The following is a 24,574-nucleotide window of genomic DNA, read 5'->3' as shown; positions in this document are numbered from 1 at the left end:
TCAACCTGGATAGCTGGACTAAAATGAAGGAACTAAATATCTGTGCAGTATTTGACTATATAAAAACTATACATAACTGCCAATAGGAGCATTAATAACAAATAGTATGGCAGCAATACGTAGTCTAAAAGGAAATGACTGTGTGGGGGATGTTTATGGTACTGGTAAATGGTGTCAGTGTGACAACAATTCACAGTCAACTTCAGTGTGTTTCTTTCCTGTCTACCCCTGCGGTGGCGAGCAGAGGACGATGAGGTGAACTGACTCACGATGAGCAGATACAGGTTAGCTGCACTGACAGCCAGTACAAAGTTCACTTAACTGTCCGTGCAGATAAGCAGCTGGTGGAAAATCTGGGTGTAATTTTAGACAGCACGCTGGTGCTAACTGGCACCACACTGACGCTGATGAGTTTTACTCAGTTGGTATTGAAATTTGGTACCAAATGACAAGACATTTTTCAATATTCGGTAGCATCGATACAATTCGGTATGTGCCATAAAAGTATGGTTTGGTACCCAGCAGAAGGCAAATGTGATCATCCCTTTGGTGCAAAACTTGGTGCACACTGAAGCTATAGAGCTTAATATGAGGACACATCTACTCCTGTCCCCATTTTCTCAAAAGGTTTCCATACATCATGTGACAATCTTATTGCAGCGAGACAAAATAATCATTCCTCACTATACTGTACCCCACACCACTCATCTTGTGCATCATCACATTTTTATAGGCATAAAAATGTAACCAGTGTTTTTAAGTTATATGTGGATATGTGGGTGGAGGAATGTTGGTAGGATGGCAGCATGTGAGCGCACCTCAGTATTTATGTAACATGCACATTTAACCATAGGGCTATATGCATATTAAGATATCACAAGGCTCAACGCGTGCTCAACAGTCTGTGTGTGGGACAGACTGTGCGTGTGTCATATCATCAGCAGTTGCAGACAAGGGACCTGCACTGGGAGGAAGCGTTGCCATAGAGATGCGAAGCCGAGGTTTTGAATTCTCAGGTTACAGAGAGGAGGCTGGAGCCGGCATAACCCAACGTGATCTAAGCAGCTAGGGTCAGCACGGTTACCGCATCAAGCTATTATACTTGCAAGGCGACAGCGAACGAGCAAGGCAACCATAGGTTTCATACTACAGATGCCTGGCTCTTTCATTTGTTCATCACAAAGTTTGATTTATTAATCTGAATGATGAACAAATCATTAAAACCTTTTCCTTTTGCAAAGAGTTTAATAATTAGCCAGAAGGCTTCTTCTTTTATCATGTTCCATTTTGGCTCACATACAGACTAACGTGACTAACACACTGGGATTGTGAGTGTTATTTGAATATGTAAACTTAAGTACCTGCAAATAACAACAACTAGAAGACTTTATTTGGAACATCTGTTGTGTGTTTAAATAGTCAATTCCCATTCAGTCATAGCTTGCACCATTGACAACAGAGATACTGTCTAAATGTAGATGCAGTGGGTTAGAGAAAAACAAAAAAACAGTGCACATCAGGCAGCATCACCTTAGTTGTGACATAATTTCCAAATGTCACCTGAAGTAGGTTATACCTGTTCCAAAGTGGTTAGGAAATTATTTTTTATCTTTTTTGCAATATGTGACATCATAATCATACTCTGGTTTCCGAAAAACTCAACTCAAAACAATTGTTGGCCTTTGCTTATTTGTGTGCATTGAGTCTCCACTGTAGCTGCAACTAACGTTTGACCTCAAACCAGTCAGTGGGTTTTAACAGAGAACTGTCACACAGCTCGCTGATGCTTAACTGCGACAAAAGTTATCTATCTTTGCACACACTATAATATACACCTCCATAGCCTCACATATACCTTTAAATATATGCATCCTGCCTTCATACCCCCCAAATCTTTAAACATTCAGGGAACTCTGACAGCTGACATTTTTGGATGTCCTGCATTCAGAATATAATAATATTAAATATGATGTAGCTGACATCATTAAGTTAAAATCTTCCCCTTCTAAATAAAATGTAATCAATTAGGGGTGGGAATCTTTTGGCACCTCACGATTCAATTACGATTCAGAGGTCAACAATTTGATTCTATACCCGATTATCGATGCATCTCGATGAAACAATTTTTTAATGTACATTTTCATACGTGATCTTAAAATATATAGTTTGCAACTCAGAGTTTGCTAATCACTTCCTACTACTTTTGTGATATTCATTAGAGACAATCAACTGATGAATTACCTTCTCTATATTTTATTAGAGAAAAAGCTTTTCTTGTCACAAATATGACTTTCTATGAACAATGCAGCTTGCATTTTAACACAATATGGAAGTATGTAAAAAAAAAAAACTATTCATTTTTCTTTTCTTTCTAATCTTTCTTTTCTATGTCATTAAAGAAAAGCTGCTCCTAGTCAATTATAAGAATAAGACTTCAAACACAAAATCCTCCTGTTATTGGTAATAAGCAGCATATCCCTGAGACAAAAATAACCCTTTATGCTACACAATTTTATGCCGCTTGCATGTCAACACATTGTGCAAAAAGCATGACTTCTACACACCTTACACAGTGTAGGTCTTGTCCATCTTCCCATCGACCTCATAGAACCCAAAATGCTGCCATATCGCAGCTTTTAAAGAAGCTGGTGCAGGCCGTATAGGTTTGTCGCTCGCAGCCATTTTGTCGCCACTAAACTTTGGATGTAAACAACTTGCACATGTGTTTGGTGCGCATGCGTGTTGGCGAAGAACCAGCAGGCAGAAAGGAGAGTTTTCTGTAGCGCTCTGCAGCAGGCGAACAGAATGTTGCAGCACGCAAACTAATTTAATTTTTAAAATACCGATTATTAACTTATCTGCATCGAGACGGAATCATTCTAGAGAGAATCGCGATGCATCGAAGAATCGATTATTTTCCCCACCCCTATAATCAATAGGTCAAGACAAACAACATTTAAGCTTCATTATCATGACCCAAATCCCAGTCAATATGTAGTCTTAGATATAAAGAAAATAAATAAATCTATATTATAATCTGTGTCCCTGCCATAGACAGGAATATGAAATGTGATAACAGCTACTCAATATATATATGCTCCTTTAATAAAAGAAAAGAAAAAGGATAAATAAAGTGTTCAAAAAGAAAATATAGACCATGAGAATATATAGCCTGTGGATTCTGAGTATAAAACAAAGCCTAATTATATGTATTTACTGTGTTTTAATTATAGTAACCAGTCCTTTAAATTGTGTCGACATGGTGGTCCTAAGTAGCCCACATATGACACATATGTGTCCAGTAAATCAACTTCAAGTTATAGCCTACATGTCCCCATGTTTTTATACAGGCAGGGTCTGATGAGGAATGTGCTCCAAAACTCCAAATCCTAGATCAGATGTCCTCTAGAAAATCCCAATATCATCAAACTTGTGTTTTCAGAGATGTTGGGAAAGTGCACACCTCATTCAAGGCACAGCCAATAACTGTTTTACCACTGTCAGTGGTTGTCTTTGTGTATAATTAACTAGAGTACATGCAATCAAATGACTTGCTTTTTTTTGAGTGTGCTATTTTAAACATTGTACCTTGTATAACATGCTTCTCTGATATTTGATCAGCTGTAATGTTGATAATCTAAATATCATCAGCACTGACTGTCTCACTGTCTGCATGGATTTCTGACTCATGTTCACTGTCTGACTTTCTCAATTATACACCAAGTCAAGGAATGGACCTGTCGGAGAAGATAATAAGCAACAAATAGGAGCTGACAGCTGAACAACAACCTTTTTAATGCAAGAAGACACCAAATCTACATTACCGTCACACCAGCCCCACATCCTGGCATACAGCACTATGTCTGTGTCACACATGGCAACCTGTGGCATGTTGAGGGAGTCTGCACTTCCTACACACATAAGTGATTAAAGATGCTATGATGTTTCAAATTTAATTCACAGCTGGTCTGACTTAAAACCTCTAAAAGGGAATGTTGTGTTGATTCTGACGGCCCCTGTGGACAAAAGCGATAGTGCTTCTACTGCCCCTTTTTTTAAAATATTGATTTCAAGCTGAATCTGACCCATTAGCAGGCACTGAGAATAACAACAAAGAAATAGACAATCTTCTCACTGATGGTTTGCTCATGTAGGCCATCAGTATTAGGTTGAGACTGTTTGATAACCAGTAACAAACTCCAGTTGCAGTACGATTAGAAAAGCGAGAGTGTGTTTGTTTGTAGCAGTAGAATGCTTTCAAGCCCCGAGTTGGCTCCTGGCCTTTGCACTTCAGAATAAATGTGTTAGAATGTGTCTCTAACTAAATCTGCACCAGGAGCATCTTAATCCTGATTTATACCTCTGCATCTAATAATGTGTTTGTGCTCTGTGTGTAAATGAATCACTGGGAATTAAAGGGAGCCGTTAGTTTATTATGTTATTGTGTAGACTCCTGTACTTCAGACACATTCAATTTAAAACTTGTCTCACATATATTTCACTGTACCATCTCTGGCATTTCTCTCTCTGTTCATTACATCTCCCTCTCGCCCTCTCCTGCTGTCTTCCTTGCATTCCTTGGCAGGTCCCGGCCTGCTGAGCAGCAAAGTGGAGAATTCCAGAAAGCTGCTCTTATCTCACAGTCAGTCACATTTCTTGTTACGGCAATTTCCATTTCTATGTATAGTTATATAATAAGCACAGCATGGTACAGTTGCACTTGGTTTTAGTGAATACTGAATGTTCCTTGTCCTTGGTCAGTACTGACAGTAGATGAGATTCTGTGAACATGCAAGCTAGCAGGCACATTGTGTAAGCCAGCTTGCACACACTCACATACAAATACAAAAAAGACAAACAAAAACCAACAGGTCTACGGACTCTCTTTTATACTACTCTTTGAAAGGATGTTACGCAAGCCTTTCACTGTAATGAAGGGTGATTACATTAAAAGTGTAACAGCAGGAAGTGTGAATGAGAGCCAGAGAGTGAAAGGGGGAGAGAAACACGGGGGATGGAGAGGGAGAAAAAGATTATATGGGGGATAGTACAAACAGTAAGTGACAGCAGTTGCCACACACACACACACACACACACACACACACACACACACACACACACACACACACACACACACACACACACACACACACACACACACACACACACACACACACAGTGACAATAGAGTTTACAATTCAGGTTGCAAAAGTGGGTCTCTTAAAAAAAGAATATGTAGGCGTTTCATATAAATGTGTTCTAACAAATACACTGGAAAACAAAACATTTTCTCAGTCTCTATGCAGTATAAAAATTGCTCCCTTTTAGAGCTCTGGCAACATTCAAGCACAGCGGGCAATCAGTGAGACAGAAACTCAAAGGTAGGGAACATATCTGTCACGCACAAATCAGCTGGTCAAGGACCACTGGCTCAATACACACAGAACTGGTCTGATGTGGATTTAAACCCTGACCCCACTGTCTTACAATCATTTCAGTATATTTAGTTGTATATCAGTTCAGTCTGTAACTGTTAAGACAGTGTGCAAGTCCAGGGCACTGGATTTGAAATGAGGCAATCACTAAAACATCGAAGTGTTGACTTAAAACTTTCCCACACTGTTCACCCAATATGCATGTGAACACCCTTACAGTTGACAGTCAGCATTTTCACCTCATTCTCATGGTTTCATTTGAAATCCAACATGGTGGAGTAGAGCCAAAACAATGAAAAACATATCACTGTCCAAAAACCTGCAGACTACACTGTATGTTTAGTGTTACCATTACACCCTGATGTTCTGATGTGCTTAACACTTGAAGAGTCTTTGAGCACAGTGAAACATGCTACAGCAATAAACTGTATTATTGTTCTGATTACTGACACCAAACACACCGACTTCTTGCTCTAAAATGTAACTCACATTTTAGTCATTAAGACCAGAATCATACAATTGTATGCAGTTGACGTCCATCTTCTGTGAATCTTTCGCTCTGATAATTCAGCACCAAACGCCCTGTATCGCTCAGGTATCAATCTTAAACCACAATCCAATCAGACAGAAATGGACCTCACTTTACAGTACTGTTCAACTTTGTGAGGCCAATAATAAAGGACATGGACGTCACCAAAGCTGCAAAACGTTTTTGCGACACACTTATTTAGAATTCTGCTTTCATTTGTGCCCAGTTTCTCGGGAGAGGCCTGCTTTGGGACTAAATCTGGCTTGCAGTAAATAGCTGCATTGTTGGCTGATGTCTGTGGAGTGACGTCAGTTAGTCTTATCAGTGTTCTCTAACTTTACCTCAGAGGAGGCCTGACAGCAGACCATGCAGGGCAGCCCAGACCACTGCCTGATCAAAATTACATACTTGAACGCACCAACTGGGCAACAGTGTTTCAGAGAGCGGTAATGCTGTGGCGATACTAAACTAAAAAACAGCAAATATTGGCTAAATGTCTTGGGGAAATTCTTCTCCTCTTTCTCTTCTTTGCTGTGTGGTTCTAAAATCCTCTCTCTGCAAGCATCGATCCCAGTTTAAGTAATAAACGGTGTGCGATGGCACAGGTGGAAATGTGTGTGAATGCTGTTAAGATGCCTTTAAATGCCTATATCACTGAAAGACAATACCTCTGGAAATTAAGACTACTGAACTGTCAAATAATCTTTAAAGTTATGTATGTATGTCTGTGTGTGAGTGTGTTAGACGACTGAACGGGAAATGTCTCACATGACATAAAACACTCCAGTGGAACACAAGCGCCTCAAGCTAGGTTAGGGGCGGGTGATTTGGATAAAGTCCTTTGTCATGATACTGTATAATGTAAAGATGAATCAAGATGTATCTCATTATATTGTGATAAAGTACATTTTCTGGAAATTAAAACCAAATAACCAGAAGGATCGCCTGTTTTTGGTTAATTTGGAGAATGAATTACTGTAAATATAATATCCAATATTGCCATAAAGAAGTACAGCTCATTGATTTTAATTATTGCCTGTGATGTCCTGATACAGCAAGAGATATCAAATTGATATTAGCTTCTGGAGAAAGGGTATAGTAAAATATCTACTCTCTCTCATCTCACATCATATTAACACCGTAATGCTCACCCTCTGGCTAGGTGCTGACTTTAAGTTTAAGTTTAAGTACACATGAGGGCATAACACACACACACACACACACACACACACACACACACACACACACACAAAGTTGCATTTGTTACATGTTCCTTCTTGTGTTGCCTGACATTATCACCACAGACCGACTGGCTCAGATTAAGCCCAAACTAAACTAATTCACAAATTCCTTTTTGTTGGTGTATCATGGATGAAGAGCATTGGGGCTTTAAGGAAAACAGAGCCTGAGGATGTGTTGTTGCTGAACACAAACATGCAAACACACACACAAAAGCAGACAGTCACAGTTACAGTTTCCACGTATTCAGGTACAAACATGCAATACAGTTGGCACTGACCCATTTTGTTTAGTGAGAAAGAGATTGGCTGGGTTTCAAAACGGGCCGAAACCTGAATCCAAAGTTATAACAGTTCTAAAGAAGTACCCTAACTGTCAGTCAACAATTGTCTGTTACGTACTTAACAGACGCCTGATGTGTACTGTTGCCCATTCCAAGCCATGGCTGGTTGGCAACTGTTGGATGGATGATGGTTTATATGAATCATCTTGAGTTCCATTACATCAGGAGTATCATAGGTATAAACGAACCTAGAAGATATGTCTCTGTTGACTTCTGTGTGATACTGAAATAAAACCAAAAGCTTGATATAGATATGGCAGAAAAGCTGACTAAATGAATTAGTTTCCAAAGTTTCATATCCTCTTTCAATAAAACTTGTCATCAGTGACGCAGCTTAGGGTAACAAGCATGATCTACTTTTGAGTTCATAGATGAGTGCTTCCTGAAACTGGGACCAGGGCCCAGGGGTCACTGAAGAACATCAAGAGGATCTCTATCATAATGAGAAAAATAATGGTTGAAAACTAAATGATCACAAAAAGAGGATGCACCTAATGCTAGACAACAGTCTTGTCTTATTAGACAGGATCTAAGACTTAAAGGATTCATAATACCAAAATAACTAATTTCACTGTTGCATTTAATACAAACTAAATAGAGTTTAGAGGCTGGGACCTGTGACGAAGCTGCCTAAGATGGCAAAAGTGCCTCTGTCATTGATGTAAAAAAAAAAAAGTTAACCCACTGTCCTACCCAAAAAACACAACAATACTGTTACAAGAGGCCCTACAAGCACTTATGAGATTCACCTCTGTAGAGGTATAATCACTCCGGAATGCTACATTCTGTTATGTGCTCTTATGGAGGGAGCACTGAACAAACTCGGTTCAGAAATGTAATAAGTTTGTTGTTGTATCGGGTAGCGACCCAAGTCAACAACTCTCCAAACAAATGTCGAACCCTTGACAGATCCACAAGGTCTCCTGGGACATTCGGCATATTCTTATACCCGGGAATAACTCTTGATATTGATACAATTGCAACTTAAAAACTGTGTTCGCTGGCGCCGCCCATCACAATCCATTATAGTGAACGTTGCTTTATGGCAATAAACGATCAAACAATTACACCGAATTCATTTGATCCAAAAATAAAGGTCGATTAACTAGTTTACTGGTTAAATGTCGAATTAAAATGCGAGTACTATGATTGCGTACGGATAGCGTAAGCAATGCGACAGTCAATTGGCAGATTGATGAACGGAGTTTGGCGTGAGGTCCTCACTCGGCAAGCGAAAAGTACGGGGCTCAAATCAATCACACAAAAAGAACAAGTTGCGACTTACCTTTAGTCACTCTTTGGCGTGAGGTCGCTGAACAATGTACCGGACCAACAACCCGCTGAAAGTTAATAACGCAGTCTTCACGATGGAGTAGTTTCAATTAAAAAAAGTCTGCGTTACATACGAGCCACGCAGTCCACGCAGGCTGTCTCCTTACGCAGGACACAGATGTCGCAGGTGGACAGGAGCGCTGTCTTGCTTCCTGTTTGTTTGAGAAGGTGAACCACCACCGCTGCTGCCTTTTCCTCCGCCAGCTCTCCCTCCGCCGCCACTGTCAAGTGTGAGAGTGTAACGGAGGAACAGGACCATCCGCTCAGCATGTTCAAAATAAAAAGCCCGCACCGATGACCGGCAGTAGCCTCGAGTTTAAAAGGAAAACCACATAGTTTTATTCTTAAGCGAAGTCCGTTGTATAAACTGTATGGCAACTCGAGCATGAAGATTAAATGATAATATCTTCAGATTGCATTTTTAGAGGTTGCTCCATTGACTCTGAACTGGAGACTCAAGTTGGGCAGATATTATTTGCAGGCTACTGCTTTAGTTTAAACGTGAATAAAAATCATACCGAGATAACGCGTGAAAGCCATCGTGGGTGGTTGTATTTCAGCTACAGATACACCCTACACATACAAATACACACCACTGAGCAGGCCTACACTTAAACAGTCACCTAGAAAGTACAACACAGAAACATCCTACAAATCAACACAATATATTACTGCATTAGGCCTTTCCACTTCTACTTCGTCACTGTTCATTTCAGCATTCAAATTCAAAATCTTGCCATACAGATTTGTTTGTCTGACTCTAACACCGTGCAAATACATAGAATGTGTGAGAAATAAATACTGTCTATATTGATTATCCTCAGGACTTGTGTAACCTGGTCTCAACAGGGAATTGTTGCCTCCTTATGAGGCCTGTGAGCTCTATGATACAGATCCAGCAATGCCTGACTGACTACCAACCAGATGAGTTTTTGTGTAAAGTAATGTAATGTAGGGTTCACAGCTGGGAATCAGAAAATGTCTCAATAAATGTACCCAGGGGTTTGAGAGAGGGCTACTTTATTTACTGAAGCAGCTTCAGGGTTTGTTTCCAGATTACAGCATCAGTCTGTGACTCTGTAGAATATTAAAGAAAACAACATTAGCTAAATATATTTGGTCCAGGGTTTCAATCAGTATAAATACATTATGAAACAATAGCAACATAACATATGGCTGCATATTAATGGACATTTACAATAAACTAACACAGTCTGCATTTATTTCTTTTTTTAAAAAATAGAAAACTCTTGAATGAAATCGAGACTTTTATTGTGAAGGTCACTTCTCCTGTCTTCTGGTTTTATTCTGTCTATCTGAAGCTGATTGGTGCAGTTCTCCGGTTGAGGTATGGAGGGCAGCCGGCTTTCTACCAGTAACCGCATACCACCGGCATAAAACTTCTGAGCAGTGATTTCACCCGGAAACACAATCTTTTCCAACCTCCTCTTCAAGAAAGCCGAGTGAATGTATTTGTCCAGCAGCACATTCAGTCGGGTTATAACCTACATGAGCCAATACGTCTCTGTAGCTGTCATTCATCTTTTGCTTAGCTTTTAACCCCCAAATAAAGCAACAACATATCCTTATTGTTGTTGATGCTCCATTTTTTATCTTTACGAAATATGTACAACCTTACAAAAGCGTCCAGTCTGACAGTAAACTGAGCTTTGGTGCCCTCTGCTGAGCAAATGGGTTATTATTCATCACTGATATGTAGGAATGATTTTATTGGTTGTCAATGCAAATGTTAGGAGTTTGACAAATGCTGATTAACCTTTTGTACACACAGGACCATTAGTCAAGACATATGTGAAAGTACAGTGTCTCAATGGTTTGGCACAGCTGCTCCTTACGGGAATACCCAGCTCACACACATTCACAGCTAGATGTCTCCCAGTAAGACCACAGTTGGCCACAGAGCAGCTCCACTGGAGCAGCTGACTGTTGAATGTCTTGCTCAAGGGCAGCACAATACAGCAACGTTCCTGTGTAAGGACTCGCCTCTAATCATCGATTTGACCAGACTTTAGGGGGAAAGGACAATTGTTTTTAAAGTTTTAGTTTGGTTCTACAACCTCACTGAAATGATCCTCCTCTCAAAGTATTAAAACCAACATTAACAGTAGGCCTTTTTCACAGCACATATTTTGTCATTTTGGAAAGTAGAGGTGTTCTTTTTCTACTGTGACATGTCAAAGAATCTTATTTGAAAATGGCCTTTTTCTTTTAACAAGATTTACAAATGGCGCTCTTGCTGTCAGCCTTTAATTGTTAGAGATAAATTCCTTGTGAAAACTAGTTCAGGTCTTGCCTATATTAATCCTCTGGGGGTTTGTTAGGATGTAACTGTGTAGAGTATTAGGCTATCACAAACTAGAGGTAATATCTTATTATAAGCTTTTCACTGTATGGTTGTTGGAAATGCAGTTGTTCTTAAGACACTCACTTACCTTTTAACACAAGATGCAATGTCATACATACATCTGTATCAATTGCTGACTTATATGTGTGTGGGGGGTTATTTTGATATACATATAACTTTGGTTCTTTTATAAATACTCAATAAATCACACAGCACAATAACCATGATTTAAAAACATGAAAATCTTTGTTTGAATCTAAATTGTTGTAGACTGTGTTTTATAGTCTTTTAATGGTGTCTGGTCCTTAGGATAACATTATTCCGGCTGATTCAAGCAACAGGAAGAGCTGAGTCACATTATAAAATGATGGTCTTTCTCGTACCACAAGGGGGCAGCAACGACCCACACAACACACTTAAACTTACAAAGTACGTCAGTTTCAAAGGAGAGCCAAAGATTACTCTTTCAGAATGAGCACATTTGGGTGACTTCTGTAAAAAATTATGTTCCCAGTGTGACTGTTTTCAATGAAGGTTGAATGATGGTATTCAGTGTCATAACCGCACGTGGATACTTGCCTCGTTACCCTGCCATGTATATAGCTGGCCCTGAAAAGGATCACCAGATCACACCATGATCAGAACCATACCATCAACTGTAACTAGTTTAGCCAGAGATACCTCCATTTAAACCATCTTCTAGGCCACAAGTTTGTGTGGTGCACTTCATCAGTGACACAAAAATTGTGCCATATGCCATGTGTTTGACCTGGTGGGCAGGGGTTAAAGGCTCTCCCTCACAGTCTTCCTCATAACGTTCTCATTGTCTGAAATTTGCTAAACATAAGCTGGGCTCAAAGGGAGCAGCCTATGTAGTGTAGTCCTGGGTCCAGCATGCTTCCATTACTGCTCCTCTTATTTGATTAAATGTACCCTAACTCAGTCCAAACCCACACTGTGCATAATCTCATCACAGATGATAAGCATGTAATAAAAAGCATATTTAACTTGAAAGGGTACCTTATGTGAATGCGTATAATTATGGATATCAAAATATCATCATTTGTTTAATTGTGAGGCCTTGCCAAGAGGTATGTAATTGCTTGAAAGAGATATGGCCAAAATTGGATTGCAGAGTCTGACATCTGACCTGGGACTGGGTTTGGCATGTACATAGAGGCGGGGCAAGGGTCAGGCCTGAGGCCAACTTCCTGTTTTGCATGTGTATGTTATAGCCAATAGAGAGAGCCTTACTTCACAAATCATTTATATGCCAATAAAAAAACAATATGACAGTGGAATACAGATTCGATTGAGAGCTATTACAATAACTATTTATTTGAAGAATGTGTCATTAAGTTATTACCTCTCCTGCAATTTGTATCCTAATAGGGCTTCAGTGCACTGTTTTGAAATTGAAGGAAATCCTGATAAGTAAAAAGGCATTTTGGAATTGTTTTGGTTGTGAAATAAGCTCAGTGTTTGGCATTCATATCCGCATGAGGTTATATTTCTATTACTGATAGTGGGCTGATGTATAAGTGGCTTGCAGTGATTATGTGTCTCACACCGTCCCCAGAGGTCAGCCAAGGTCTGACCAAGAAGTTGTACTGGTTTATTATACAGTATCAGAAGAACAGGTGCTGGCCCTTAATGATCCCTGTGGGAATTTGGTTTCATCTTTGATTAATTGGAATGTTAACAGGAGAAAAGTTATCCTAATAGCTTCTTGTTGCCAACCCTGCGGAAGTTTTTAGGGGGCGAAAGGAAAGAGGTTTAAAAATAGCCTCCATCAGTGCACGATGGGAAAAGACCTGCCATTTAAATCCCGACAAAGCAATTTGCAGCTCATAATCAAGAGGACGGAAACATTTTATCGCATTTCCCTTTACAGTATAAGCTGGCCAGTTCCGCCACATCCACAGCACAAATTAACATCAGCCAAAAGCTGGTAAATGTGTTCTTTTCTTTGTCTGTTCAGACAGGTCTGCTGGCACATAAGCAGTTTCTGCTTGGAGGTGATATCCCATTATAAAAAGATTGGTGAAGGGAGATCCTGGATGAAGTTTCTTTTCCTGGACCAGAGGATTTATCATTAACAAGAGTGTAGAAAATTAATATTTGCATTTTAGACAGTCTCCAGAGTGCAATAATTGTATGTAGCCTAATGTAAACCCTCTTTATTAGCATCCAGTACTTCTCCTCTGAAGGTGTGACCCCCCCTCATTTGCACAGACTATTTAGTATGTGACATTTCAGTGGCCCTGTGGGCTGGAGGGTAAACACAGGTCAGTGCGTGATGATTTTTCTCTGTGAATAGATGGCAGTGTGTCTTTTCCTTGAATAGATGACATTGGTGTGTATTTATAGACACTGTATTTCTAGACATTTGATGAACCTCTGTTGACCAGAGGTCCAGTTAACAAATGCACGGTTCCTATTTATAAACAGTGGCAGTCTAATCAACACACTCTATTGTAATTATTTTGGCTTATTAAAGAATTATTACATGTAATCTATTGTCTCGCGAGGTTGTCATTGAGATAGAAATCAGCAGTCACTGAAAACATCACGTAGATCACTGTGACAAGTTGATTACATTGGAGATTCACCAGAGGAGGCGTTCTGAAAACAAACAGCTCTATATTGAGTAATATCATAGAAATAGGAGTTATGCAGCGGACAGAGTGAAACGTCGAGTATTTCTGCTCCAACAAGAGAGAAAGAAAAAAAAACTCATGGTGATTGGAACAATTGCCGGATTTTCTGCGAATCAAATCTTTGCATATTTTCCTGTTTGGAGCAGATGTATACCAAACAGTGGTGACCCCCACTCTGCTTTTCAATGGGTTTGGGGTGATGTGCGACGCTTCTAAGTGGAAACTGTTGCTCTTCAATCTCAAACATTAGCGAGAATGCCAGGAATTCAATTGTGTGCAGGCATTGGGAAACCTGCAACCTGCGTGTGACTTGACTGGCCGGGTCGCATCGCCGGTGCCCCGTCGAGCATGTAAGCTGTCATACCCGGAACGAGTCCAGGTACGCTGCTGTGTAGGCTATGTGTGTCTGATGTGTGTGTGTGTGTGTGTGTGTGTGTGTGTGTGAGAGAGAGAGACGGGGAAGAAGCGAGGGTCAAATGTGTTGCTTCTACAATGAGTTGACCTCATTCGTCTTGTTGATTATAATCTGTCATCTCTGAGAGCACAACAAAGGATACAATCACGGTTATTCAGTGCGCGCTCGGCGGAAAAGACGCGTGAAAGCAAAACCGCACATTGCGCTAAACCTTTTCACCTCCTGCAGAAATAATGGAGAATTAACAGAAACAGATATTTCTCACCTATACAGCTCACACATGGCCTTTAGTAGGTGTACAGCAATGCATATAGGCTAAGTGTGATAAAAGCTGCAGTTATTGTTGGTCCTGCTGTTATTGTTGCACGACATCCAATGCTACACTTATTATGAGGTTATTACGTTAAAGTATGGACAATAAGCCTATAATTTCCATATATGGTTAAGTTTTTGTTTAAGGTATAACTCACAACCATGATAAACTCTATAAATGTAGGCTACGCCCCAACCTAAATCATGCAGGCATGTATGCCAACAACTGCTATTTCTGCAAATTATCTTTAATGCAGTCTGCCTGGCAGATGTGAAATTAATTATTTTAAGTATATATAAGAACTTATTTACCATACTACTCATTTGATTAATGTTGTCAGCAGTAAATATTATAACCACCCAAGGTAGAATATATTTGATAAACGAAACAACAACAGTCGCCTCCAGGCTGCCTCAGCCGTTGATCTGCTGACTTACAATCAGTGTAAATGAAGACTATATTTGAAAGGAGGCCTGTGTTGGAGCCATGAACCTCGGCTGGCCTTATCTCTCTCAGCCCCTGAGACATCCTGTATGCAGGCCCATTGTTCCCGGCCGCCCGGCTGAACTGTCAACCTTTCTGCGCAAATGCACACCTGCCGCGCCCGAGTCCACATTCATAGTTGATCGCCTTTACAGTGGAGGTGTAAGGCTCCAAATTTGACAAAAATAAAAAATAAAAAAATGTTAACGCCATATGTGTGTGTGTATTTAGGCTTGTGTTGCAGAGGTATAGGAGAGTGTAACATGGGACTAACAGCTGGTGTACTCACAGCCTACTTTTTCCGACAAACACAGGACTAAAGAGAAAACAATTAAACGGGAAAATCTACCGCTGAACCATGTATTAGCCTAAATGTAGTCCCAACTGTGGTATCAGGTAGGCAAATGGTAATAAGGGAAATCATATATTCCTGAGACTACATCACTAAAGTCAGATTCTTTGAGTGAGTCTTTTCTCTTTGTCTAAAAACACACACACACACACACACACACACACACACACACACACACACAAATAAACAAATAAACCCTGTTATATTGATGTATTCTGTGTAAACTGATGTATTGCAACACCTAGCCTACTTTTAAATCAATTAGAACTTTATTTCCATTAAATCCATCTCTGCCTGTGTAGTTTATGTAAAGGTTAGTTACACTGGCCGAAACATAATTTCTTGTAAAACACGTGTATTTATTATTTTTGGGAGAATGTTTAGAATACACTTGCCTTTCAAATGCGCCCTTATCTCCTTATTGTTTACAAAACATTAATGTGAGGAAGCAGAGAATGTACACAGCTACATTTCAGCCTCGCATCGACGCTCCCACTGCACACAGGAGGATGGACAAGTGTCAGTGCTTCTCCGACTGGGACCACGGTTGTTGATCCACAGAAGAAGGCGCTTAGGCCGACTATTTAGACCATAATACAATAATACATTTTAGCAGTGTGATTATAGCTTTATGCAGTCTATAGGTGATTGGCTGAAATGTTGTCTCATTGAGTTCCTGTAATGCATCTCTTATTTAACTTAAAAATATATACAAATAGGCTACATTGAAAACTAGTCAGCAAAGGCCCACGCGCCTGTTGCATGTCTGACTTAAAGGTACCAAAATATACAGTTTGATATGGACTTCAGCAACTGTGAATAACGCGTGGGAAAAAGGCAGGACTAATTTTATGTTGAAAAAAATGGAATTAGCCGTTTAAAGATGAATAATGAATATTTTATTTTTGCTGAAACAACCTTTTGAACTTTGTGACGTTTTAGACTTTTTTTAAAAGAACTTAAAAAGTAGTTTTTCTTTCCACATAAAAGCAGGTCAACTGAATTACACACCAAAAACATTTAGCCCGATGATAAATTTCATATAGCCAATATTATTTACAAATTATAAATAATTTATTTTATTTTTGTTAGTCTTTTTTTGCTCGTTGCATTTATATTGCCGCCATCTGAATGCGTTTTAAAGTTAAACGTAGAAATCTCTAAATTAAAAATCTAATATAAAAATCCAGTTTATAATATCGCAACTCCAGAAACCTTTGAAATTGTGTTTAATGTCCAAGTAGCCCTTCACTAATTATTTAACCCAGAACGTACTAATAACAGCAGTAAAGCTATTACAAGAGTTAATGTGATTCTGAAAATACAAACGGCATTAATATGCCACTACCATCTACAAATGTTATATCGTCATTTATTAATTCATTGGGTCATTGATATGCAAGGGTGTGTGTTCTTTCAGTTTTTTCTTTCAATTTATTATTTGGATGGGGAGCGTGTGTTTGACAGTCGCTGTGAAACACAGAGGGTGGATTAAGGTGAATGTGTGGATACACCTCCAGGCGGGAGACCCTGGACTGTTTTGGGCTTCAGCGTGAACTCCGGCGCCAAATAGCGGATCTTTGAAGGCTGATCCCACAATCTAATTTACAATGAGCTATTACATGTTTACGGAGTAATATTCCGTAATTGGCAAGCTTTTAAAATAATATTTCAGTGTGCAGGATAACTGTGGTGTTCTATCAAAACAACGTGTTAGTGATACACCCCTTAAATGTAACAGTCAAAACCAGATGACAATACATGGATGCGTTGTGATAATATAAGATCAGTCGGTGTATTGAGGCGTTTCACTCCTCAACATGTCTGTTTTATCAAGAGGTTAGTTGGCCCTCGGACGGGAGGTTAGTTGGCCCTCGGACGGGACGCTCCTCTGGGGCTCACGGGAACGTGTCTCACACTAAAACACAGCTATGAAGGAGGAGCTGTCTGTCTGAATTTTATTCTTTCATTCTCCAGAGGTTTTCTGTCAGCAAACACCAACCTTTTAGCAAATGACTCGAATAGGACAACATGGGAGTGTGAGGTCACATTTTGCAGCCTCATTATAACCGCCTGTAACACGACTTTGCGTTGCCGATTTTTTTATTACGCTTCCTGTCTTTGTTGACCTTATTTCCTAAATGGTTCTGTATTATTTAGTCGATCAGTGAACTGCATTAACATTATTGTTTTTCTCATTGGCAGCCCTCATAGGTAACATCTAGAGTTAAATGAATACTATAAAACCCTGGCAAATTCACCATGATATTGAAGGTTATTATTATTGTTGCTGGTAATATTATTATTCTTGTTGTTTCTGTGGATTTGCTGTTGTTAGAGTAGGACTTAAAAGTATATGTAGGAAAAAAGTTATTGCTCACACATCCAACGCAAAGGACATATAAAACTGAAGGTGAAAATCCTTGCATTTCATCGTGTGTGTGGGTGTTTTCGGTTCATTTGCCGTGCTTGGAATTGAGCCGTCAGAAAGAAAAAAAATATATAAAAAATACCCGAAGACGGTCATAGCCTCCTTGTATGCATTTTTTTTTACTGACACGGGATAATTTGTGAATTATATGAAATGCAAATTATTATTATTTAATATTACATAGAGAAAAGCCTATCTGTCTTAGGGAAACACAAAATACTTAGATATGAATGATGCAAAGGCTTTTGCATGCTGTTTGTAGAGCAGTTGTGCAGTAACAGCTTAAAGATATACACAACAGCTCAGACATCATTCGCTGGGGGACACAAAATATCAATGACACTGTAAATTATTATTATTATTGTTATTATTATTATTATTATTATTATTATTATTATTATTAGACACATATGAGAAGTTCTCTATGTATTTATTTTTGGTCACACTAGTAGGATATATTGTCCCTTAATGTGTGCATAAATTACGATAAATAGTGAACGACTGAGGCCTAGTAAAATTCTAAGAAACATTGTGCCTGAATATCAGACATTTCACGCGGTAAACTGTGGAATTAGTGCAGAGCCAAATCTCATAACCCTGCACAATGGTTTCTCTAAGATTATTACGTCCGTGGTACAAACTGTAAAAAGTACTGTATGTTAACAATATTGTACTTTTACGCGTTACCATCACAGAGTTGTTTATTGTTGATCGCTGTTTGTCTAGTGCCAACAGTGGTTATCACAGCCTAAAGCATACAACAGATTACTTCATGACCACTGTAATACTTTAAGAAATACAAGTTTATTAAGAAATTCACAAACCTAGAAAAGAGGGAAAAGTGCTAATTAAAATGAAACATGGCCCCAACATGAATGAGACAATATAGCTAATCACGTTTATAAAAAATAATAATCAGAAAGATTAACAAAACCTGGCACTGGCTGGCGCCATATTGGACATTATATCATACACACATATGGGATCAAGAAAAATGAAAAACCCTGAATTGTATTTTTTGGCTGTCTAATGGATCTCTACCCACACTTTCACCTTTTAACCCAACAAAGTCCATGATAAGAGGTGAGGTTTCACCGTGCAGGCCTCGCTCAGTGATCAATTACATATTAAAGCTCTGACTTAATTAGGGAATCTTATGTTCACGTTTCATCTGGCAATGAGCCGTGCGTAAAGTTGAGAGAAATCATTACGCATACCAATAACAAACAGCTGAAGCAACGTCAGCAATGTCTATCCCCGTGAAAAGGAGAAGCTTTTCATAGGCACAATTATGATTACAATACCAAGTTATGGCCATCAGTCCGAGTGTAATACAGGCGCACGAAATGGCTCCCAGAAGTTGTGCTACCTGATGTGTCCTGATGACTTCTTTACCTCCCGATTCCATTTTGTAAAAACTTTCTCCACATCAACTCGCGCATACCTCCCCATATGGACCTGAACAGCTCGTCAGAATGGTCTCTTCAAAAATACTCTTGGTTCTGTTTTGAAATCACAGGAATTAACTCTCACTCTCAGAGTCCTCATTTTACACAGACCATTTGGTAAACTTTAAATATCAATCCTCGTGTGTAACGCCGAGTGTTTGGTCTCGTGTTCCCAGTAAGAGCAGTGCATCATCGAGAGCTCCGCGGGCTGGCGGGAGCACGCGAACTGAAGGCCCGCTCCGTTACTGGAGGAGACCGGAGGTGGTGCCGCGGTGGCCGGGCTCAGCTGCTGGGCATGGTGGGGATGCGCTGGATGGTGATGGTGACTCATGCCGTTGTAAGAGTTCACCATGCTGGGGAGCGCCATGCTCTGCACCCGGGAGTAAGGGTTATAAGATGAAGGGGCTGACAACCCCTTCACGTTCACTGGACTCACGTTGCCGCTGGCCATCTGACAGGATGTGTAGGACATTGGTGTGGGCGGCTGGCCTAGCGACCAAGAGTTGTTCATGAAGCTAGATTGCAGGTACTTGGGTGGGGACAGGTAGCCATAGCCGTCTCCTCCGAATAAGGACTTCCCCGGCTGGAAGTGAGTCGGTGGAGGTCTGAACGGCCGCTTCATCCTGCGGCGTCTCCTGTAGTTCCCCTTCTCAAACATGTCCTCACAGGCTGGGTCGAGTGTCCAGTAATTCCCTTTTCTCTCCCCGCCGCCCTCCCGTGGAACTTTAATGAAGCATTCGTTGAGACTCAGGTTGTGTCTGATACTGTTCTGCCAACCTTTTTTATTTTTCTCATAGAAGGGAAATTTGCTGATTATATACTGGTAAATACCGGACAGAGTGAGACGCTTCTCCGAGCTCTCCCGGATGGCCATGGCAATGAGAGCGACATAGGAGTACGGTGGTTTCTGGGACGGATCCGGCTTCTCCGGGACTTTATCCTGGACCGGCTCCTCTTTGGGTCGCTCTTTCTCCTTGGTCGTGTTGGTGTCGTGGATCATTAGAGCCATCGCGTCATCCTCCGGGTTTTGGTAAGTGGCCATCATTGCGCACACCAAAACAAAACAAGTCCAGTCCAAATGCCGAAAAGCAAACCTTTTAATGTCGCTTGCAACTTCGATGCGCAAAATGATGCGTTGCAGAACCTCAAGATGTCCCGCAAATAGGACGTTGTCTTCCAAACTGCGCACAGATAAATCTTTATTTTGCTGCTCCGTAGCATGCACCAGACTCTCCTCTCTCTTCAACGGGGATTTTTCTAAACTGGTTTCTGATGGAGGCGCAACCCAAGTTGTGTTTTGCGAGTCAGTAAGCCCAGCCCTTTCCTCTTTTTTTTTTTTCAGGCCCACTGATTTTTGCTCCAATGCTCTCCATGGAGCGACGTAGTGCGTCGTGATTAGTGCGTATTTGAGTTCCGCCTCCGGTGGTAGTGAATGAAAAATAATGAGCTCTTCTTCACATGTTGAAATTCGTTTTTATCACAGATCTTAAACTGTAATATAATGTGCATGGATGTCTAATGCTCATAATATGTCAGAAATGTGTTAAAGCCATATCCCATTTCTCTAAATTCAACTGCATAAAAGGAAATTAAAGATGTTTCACTTTTGCTTCGCTCTTGTGGGTTAGAAAGTAACCACGCGTATCAGAAAAGAAAGAAAGAAAGAATAAATCAATCAATAAATTAATTAAATGTGTGTGTACACGGATTTACTAGACATATCCTACACTTGTTTCAAGAAAATTCTATTTATTTCTAATGATTTGTTTTCTAATTCAACTTTAGTGACACCATATAGCCAGATATATTTGACCAAGCTCTGCCAAACGGAGGCTGAACTCAGACATGCCCATTCGCAAACGGCTGCGTGTCCACGGCTCTAAGAAAATCTGGATAGATAGAGCTGCTTAATTAGCTCACACTGAAAGCGAAGTGCACGAAGAGGTATACATTTCTCTGGCCACCCATGAGGGTCCCCTCGGCTTTCTCTGGGAGTGTATTTCCGTGCTCTGGGAGTCTGTGCAGGTGGAACAGCATTGGCATGTGTGTCATCACCCTGCACCCAGTCTGCAGCCTGGCCGCAGCAGCTGAACCGCGGTGAGAGCCAACCATCTCTCAACGTGCAATTACCACAGACTCACAGTTTCAAGCGTTACAGCGCGATGTTATTTCTTGTTTCAATGTCTTTTTCACATGTTTAAGACGGAGAGCATTTCCCGATAATCTCCACACCGCTATTATGCCTCTGCTTTGCAAGTGTTTGGCTTAGTTAAAACATTACATCATTCAATCTGTTAATTAATACAGCTATCAAATAACACAAAAGGAGATCGATCTAGTTATCAATTTGCAGATCGATAAAATGGTTAAAAAAATACTTTTTAACCAAAAATGTAGGCTATGATAATATTTATTAACGGTTAGTCTGTTTATTTCTGACAGGACAGCAGTGTGGAAAATGACATTTGGTTAACTTAGTTGGACAGGCCTCGAGTTTGTCTTTTCTTTTAGTTAAAAAAAATGTAATTTAGAGAAAGGAAGCCTATTTACTGTTCATTTATACAAAAACTCCAAATCCACTCAAATATGGTGGTGGTTTTTAAGTTGGTCAAAATGAAGCAGAAACCACAAAAGAGAGCCCCTTTGTCCTGTAGCCCTATGTGTTTAGCTTTACCTCATGATTTCGGGAGTTGTTTAGTCTTCTTTTATTGTTCCAGAGAAAGTCTGTGGTCTTCTCGTCTTCCCTGGTTCTGCACTCAAACGAAAATAGAAGAAGGAATCACCCAACAAACCTCGGAGGGAAGACCTTACAGAGTAGCCTAACGTTTTCTTTAAATGTGTTTGAGCATTTGCAATGAACTACTAAAATCTTTGAAATAAATATAAAAATATGAAGATGGAAAATGAAAGTCAACTTGTTCCCAATACCATAGGCTACAGTAGAAATGCGTATCATTCAATAGATGAGCTGCTAATAATTTCCTTTTAATTATAAGACAGTGAAATAATGCTATTTCTCATTAGGCAGAGGACCACTAGCCCCTTCAAAGACCCCATGGTGGTCCCCGTAGATCACCCTGGAAACACTATTATAGGCTAAAATGCTAAATGCTTAAAAAAAAAGATGTAGCCATACATTTCCCCCAGAGTAAAAAATAGGCTACCACTGGGAAATATCCCTGTGCGTGCAGTTTACTCTAAAACCCTGGTTATATATATATCAGACAGGCTATTGTGTACTAGTCTAAATACTCGATATATAACGTTAATAAACTAGACGATGTTTCATGATAATGCTGCTAGCTGTCCTCACAAACTCGACTGATTAACATGTATTTCACCTGAAGGACGACGGAGCACCGCTGCTGCTGTAGCTAGTTCGACTATAAATATTATTCTCTCTGTAGCAGGCTGCTTACTTGACACCTGACATAGTCTCCTCAGGTTAAAGTCTTGTAGTGTTTTAGTGTTTTAGTCCCCCCCCACACACACACACACCACCCAACCACCATTACCTGTAACCTTCCCCGGTCACGCGCGTCACGTCACAACAACGCTGAAAACTAGCGTGTCCACAATCCGTAAACAAAACAAGGACCCTGAAACTTGAACTGCTCGGAGGCTGCAGAGAGTCGCTGAGGAATGTTAATTTGATAGTATAGCCTGTTTTCATAGACAGGGACTGTAGTAGACGATAAATAAATATGTAAACAAACAAACAAACACAATTAATAACAGTAAAAAGGTAGGCCTAACTTATGGCTACATCGTATGCTAAGATACCATCATTTGCTCAGTGGAATATGGACGCAGGTGGAAATGTGCTTTGCATCTAAAGTTTACTTTTCACACATGGTTTCTCAAAATTCTGACAATTTATGATTTTTTCCCCCATTATGATCGAATCGGCATTGATACGTTTTCCACTGACATCTTCTGACATTAAAAAACAAAACAAAAAAAACATTGGGAAAATGTTGAGCCTTAGCCTATAGGCCTGGGCCTCTCAGACCATTTTTAAAATGCAGTCATGAAGCCTATAGGACAAACTCGACATTAAACGACATGAAATTACGTTAAAAAAAGAAAAATAAATAACAACAATAATATAGGCCTATATAATAATAATAAGAATAAGAATAATTATAATAAGAATAAGACATATTTAATTTAATTGTAATTTGGACACCACTGTGTATCCTGTCAAAACGCGTTGTTACTCCTAGATATAAAGTGTAGCTATGCTATTTTGGGCTGCGTGAGACGGCGGCATGCTCTCCAGTGAGTGAGAAGGCTATCACAGAGAGAGAAGAGACCGTGTTTTCTTCTTAGATAAATATACATCCTCTAAAAGTCTTTCAACACCTCTGGAATAAACGCTGCAATAAAAAGATCCAGCATGCCGCCCCACACACTCAGACACACACTTCCACAACCACTGAAACATCCGAAAAATGTATTCGCATCCACGTAACATGTAGGTTCATGTGTCACGGGCCTACATGAAACACCAGGCCGTAGCCTACATGTTTAGTGATAAGACTTATCTGTTGCCATGATCACAGGTTGCAGCACTATCAACCCAAACAGCCCAAAGAGCGACTGCAGGACTGGGAACTGGGTGTCGAGAAAAATGACGATAGAAATTGTAAAAGAACCCGTTTAGCTGTGACATTTGTCTCGCGCCTACCGTGTCTTTTATTTGACATAGGCTCATAGGCGCGGTGTGCGCGTGGTAAACTGAAGAGCCATCATTGCAAAGAGCCGTAATGTAATTTGAAAGAGTGGAATTCCTGTCCTCGCGCACTTCCTGCCCTCGCAGATCTGGGACTAGGATGTTTATGATAGCGCGTGCGGGTGGAATGCAGCGGACGGATCCGCCGGGTCAGGTCGGGACCGGAGCACAACCACCCGGGCTGGAGGAACTTCAGTCAGCCTTCACTGGTATAATAACTGGTCAGAAACTTACAATTTGTATTTTAATGATCTATTATTATTATTATTATTATTATTATTATTATTATTATTAACAATAAATGCAATGCTCTATTATACTATATAATGATGTAATCGTCATCATAACAATAACCACTGTTATAATAAACAATTAATAATAATTAATAATGAAATAATTACAGTAGAAAATACTTGTAATTAACTAATAATAATCGTGTTATTATTATTATTATTATTATTATTATTATTATTAGTAGTAGTAGTAGTAGTAGT

At 39.9% G+C, this 24,574-nt stretch overlaps 2 protein-coding genes across 2 annotated transcripts in view; both read right to left on the bottom strand.

The window, feature by feature from the left end:
• Nucleotides 1-9,109, bottom strand: part of pik3cb (phosphatidylinositol-4,5-bisphosphate 3-kinase, catalytic subunit beta) — a 54,905-nt gene extending 45,796 nt beyond the window's left edge. The window contains exon 1 of the mRNA XM_051397265.1: nucleotides 8,832-9,109. The gene's annotated coding sequence lies outside the window, so the exon portion shown is untranslated. The remainder of the gene's footprint in view (nucleotides 1-8,831) is intronic.
• Nucleotides 9,110-18,682: 9,573 nt separating this feature from the next.
• Nucleotides 18,683-20,626, bottom strand: foxl2a (forkhead box L2a). Its single transcript, XM_051397294.1, has one exon. The coding sequence runs from the start codon at nucleotides 20,388-20,390 to the stop codon at nucleotides 19,470-19,472; it is 921 nt and encodes a 306-aa protein (XP_051253254.1). The 5' UTR covers nucleotides 20,391-20,626; the 3' UTR covers nucleotides 18,683-19,469.
• Nucleotides 20,627-24,574: the final 3,948 nt, after the last annotated feature.

Source organism: Dicentrarchus labrax, unplaced genomic scaffold (genome assembly GCF_905237075.1).
Source record: "Dicentrarchus labrax unplaced genomic scaffold, dlabrax2021, whole genome shotgun sequence".
NCBI classification, from domain to species: domain Eukaryota; kingdom Metazoa; phylum Chordata; class Actinopteri; family Moronidae; genus Dicentrarchus; species Dicentrarchus labrax.
Note: the sequence above shows the minus strand (reverse complement) of the source record. Positions and strands in the feature narration are given on the sequence as shown.

Coding starts and splice junctions, on each gene's coding strand:
- foxl2a (XM_051397294.1), bottom strand. CDS start 20,390: ATGATGGCCACTTACCAAAACCCGGAGGATGACGCGATGGCTCTAATG.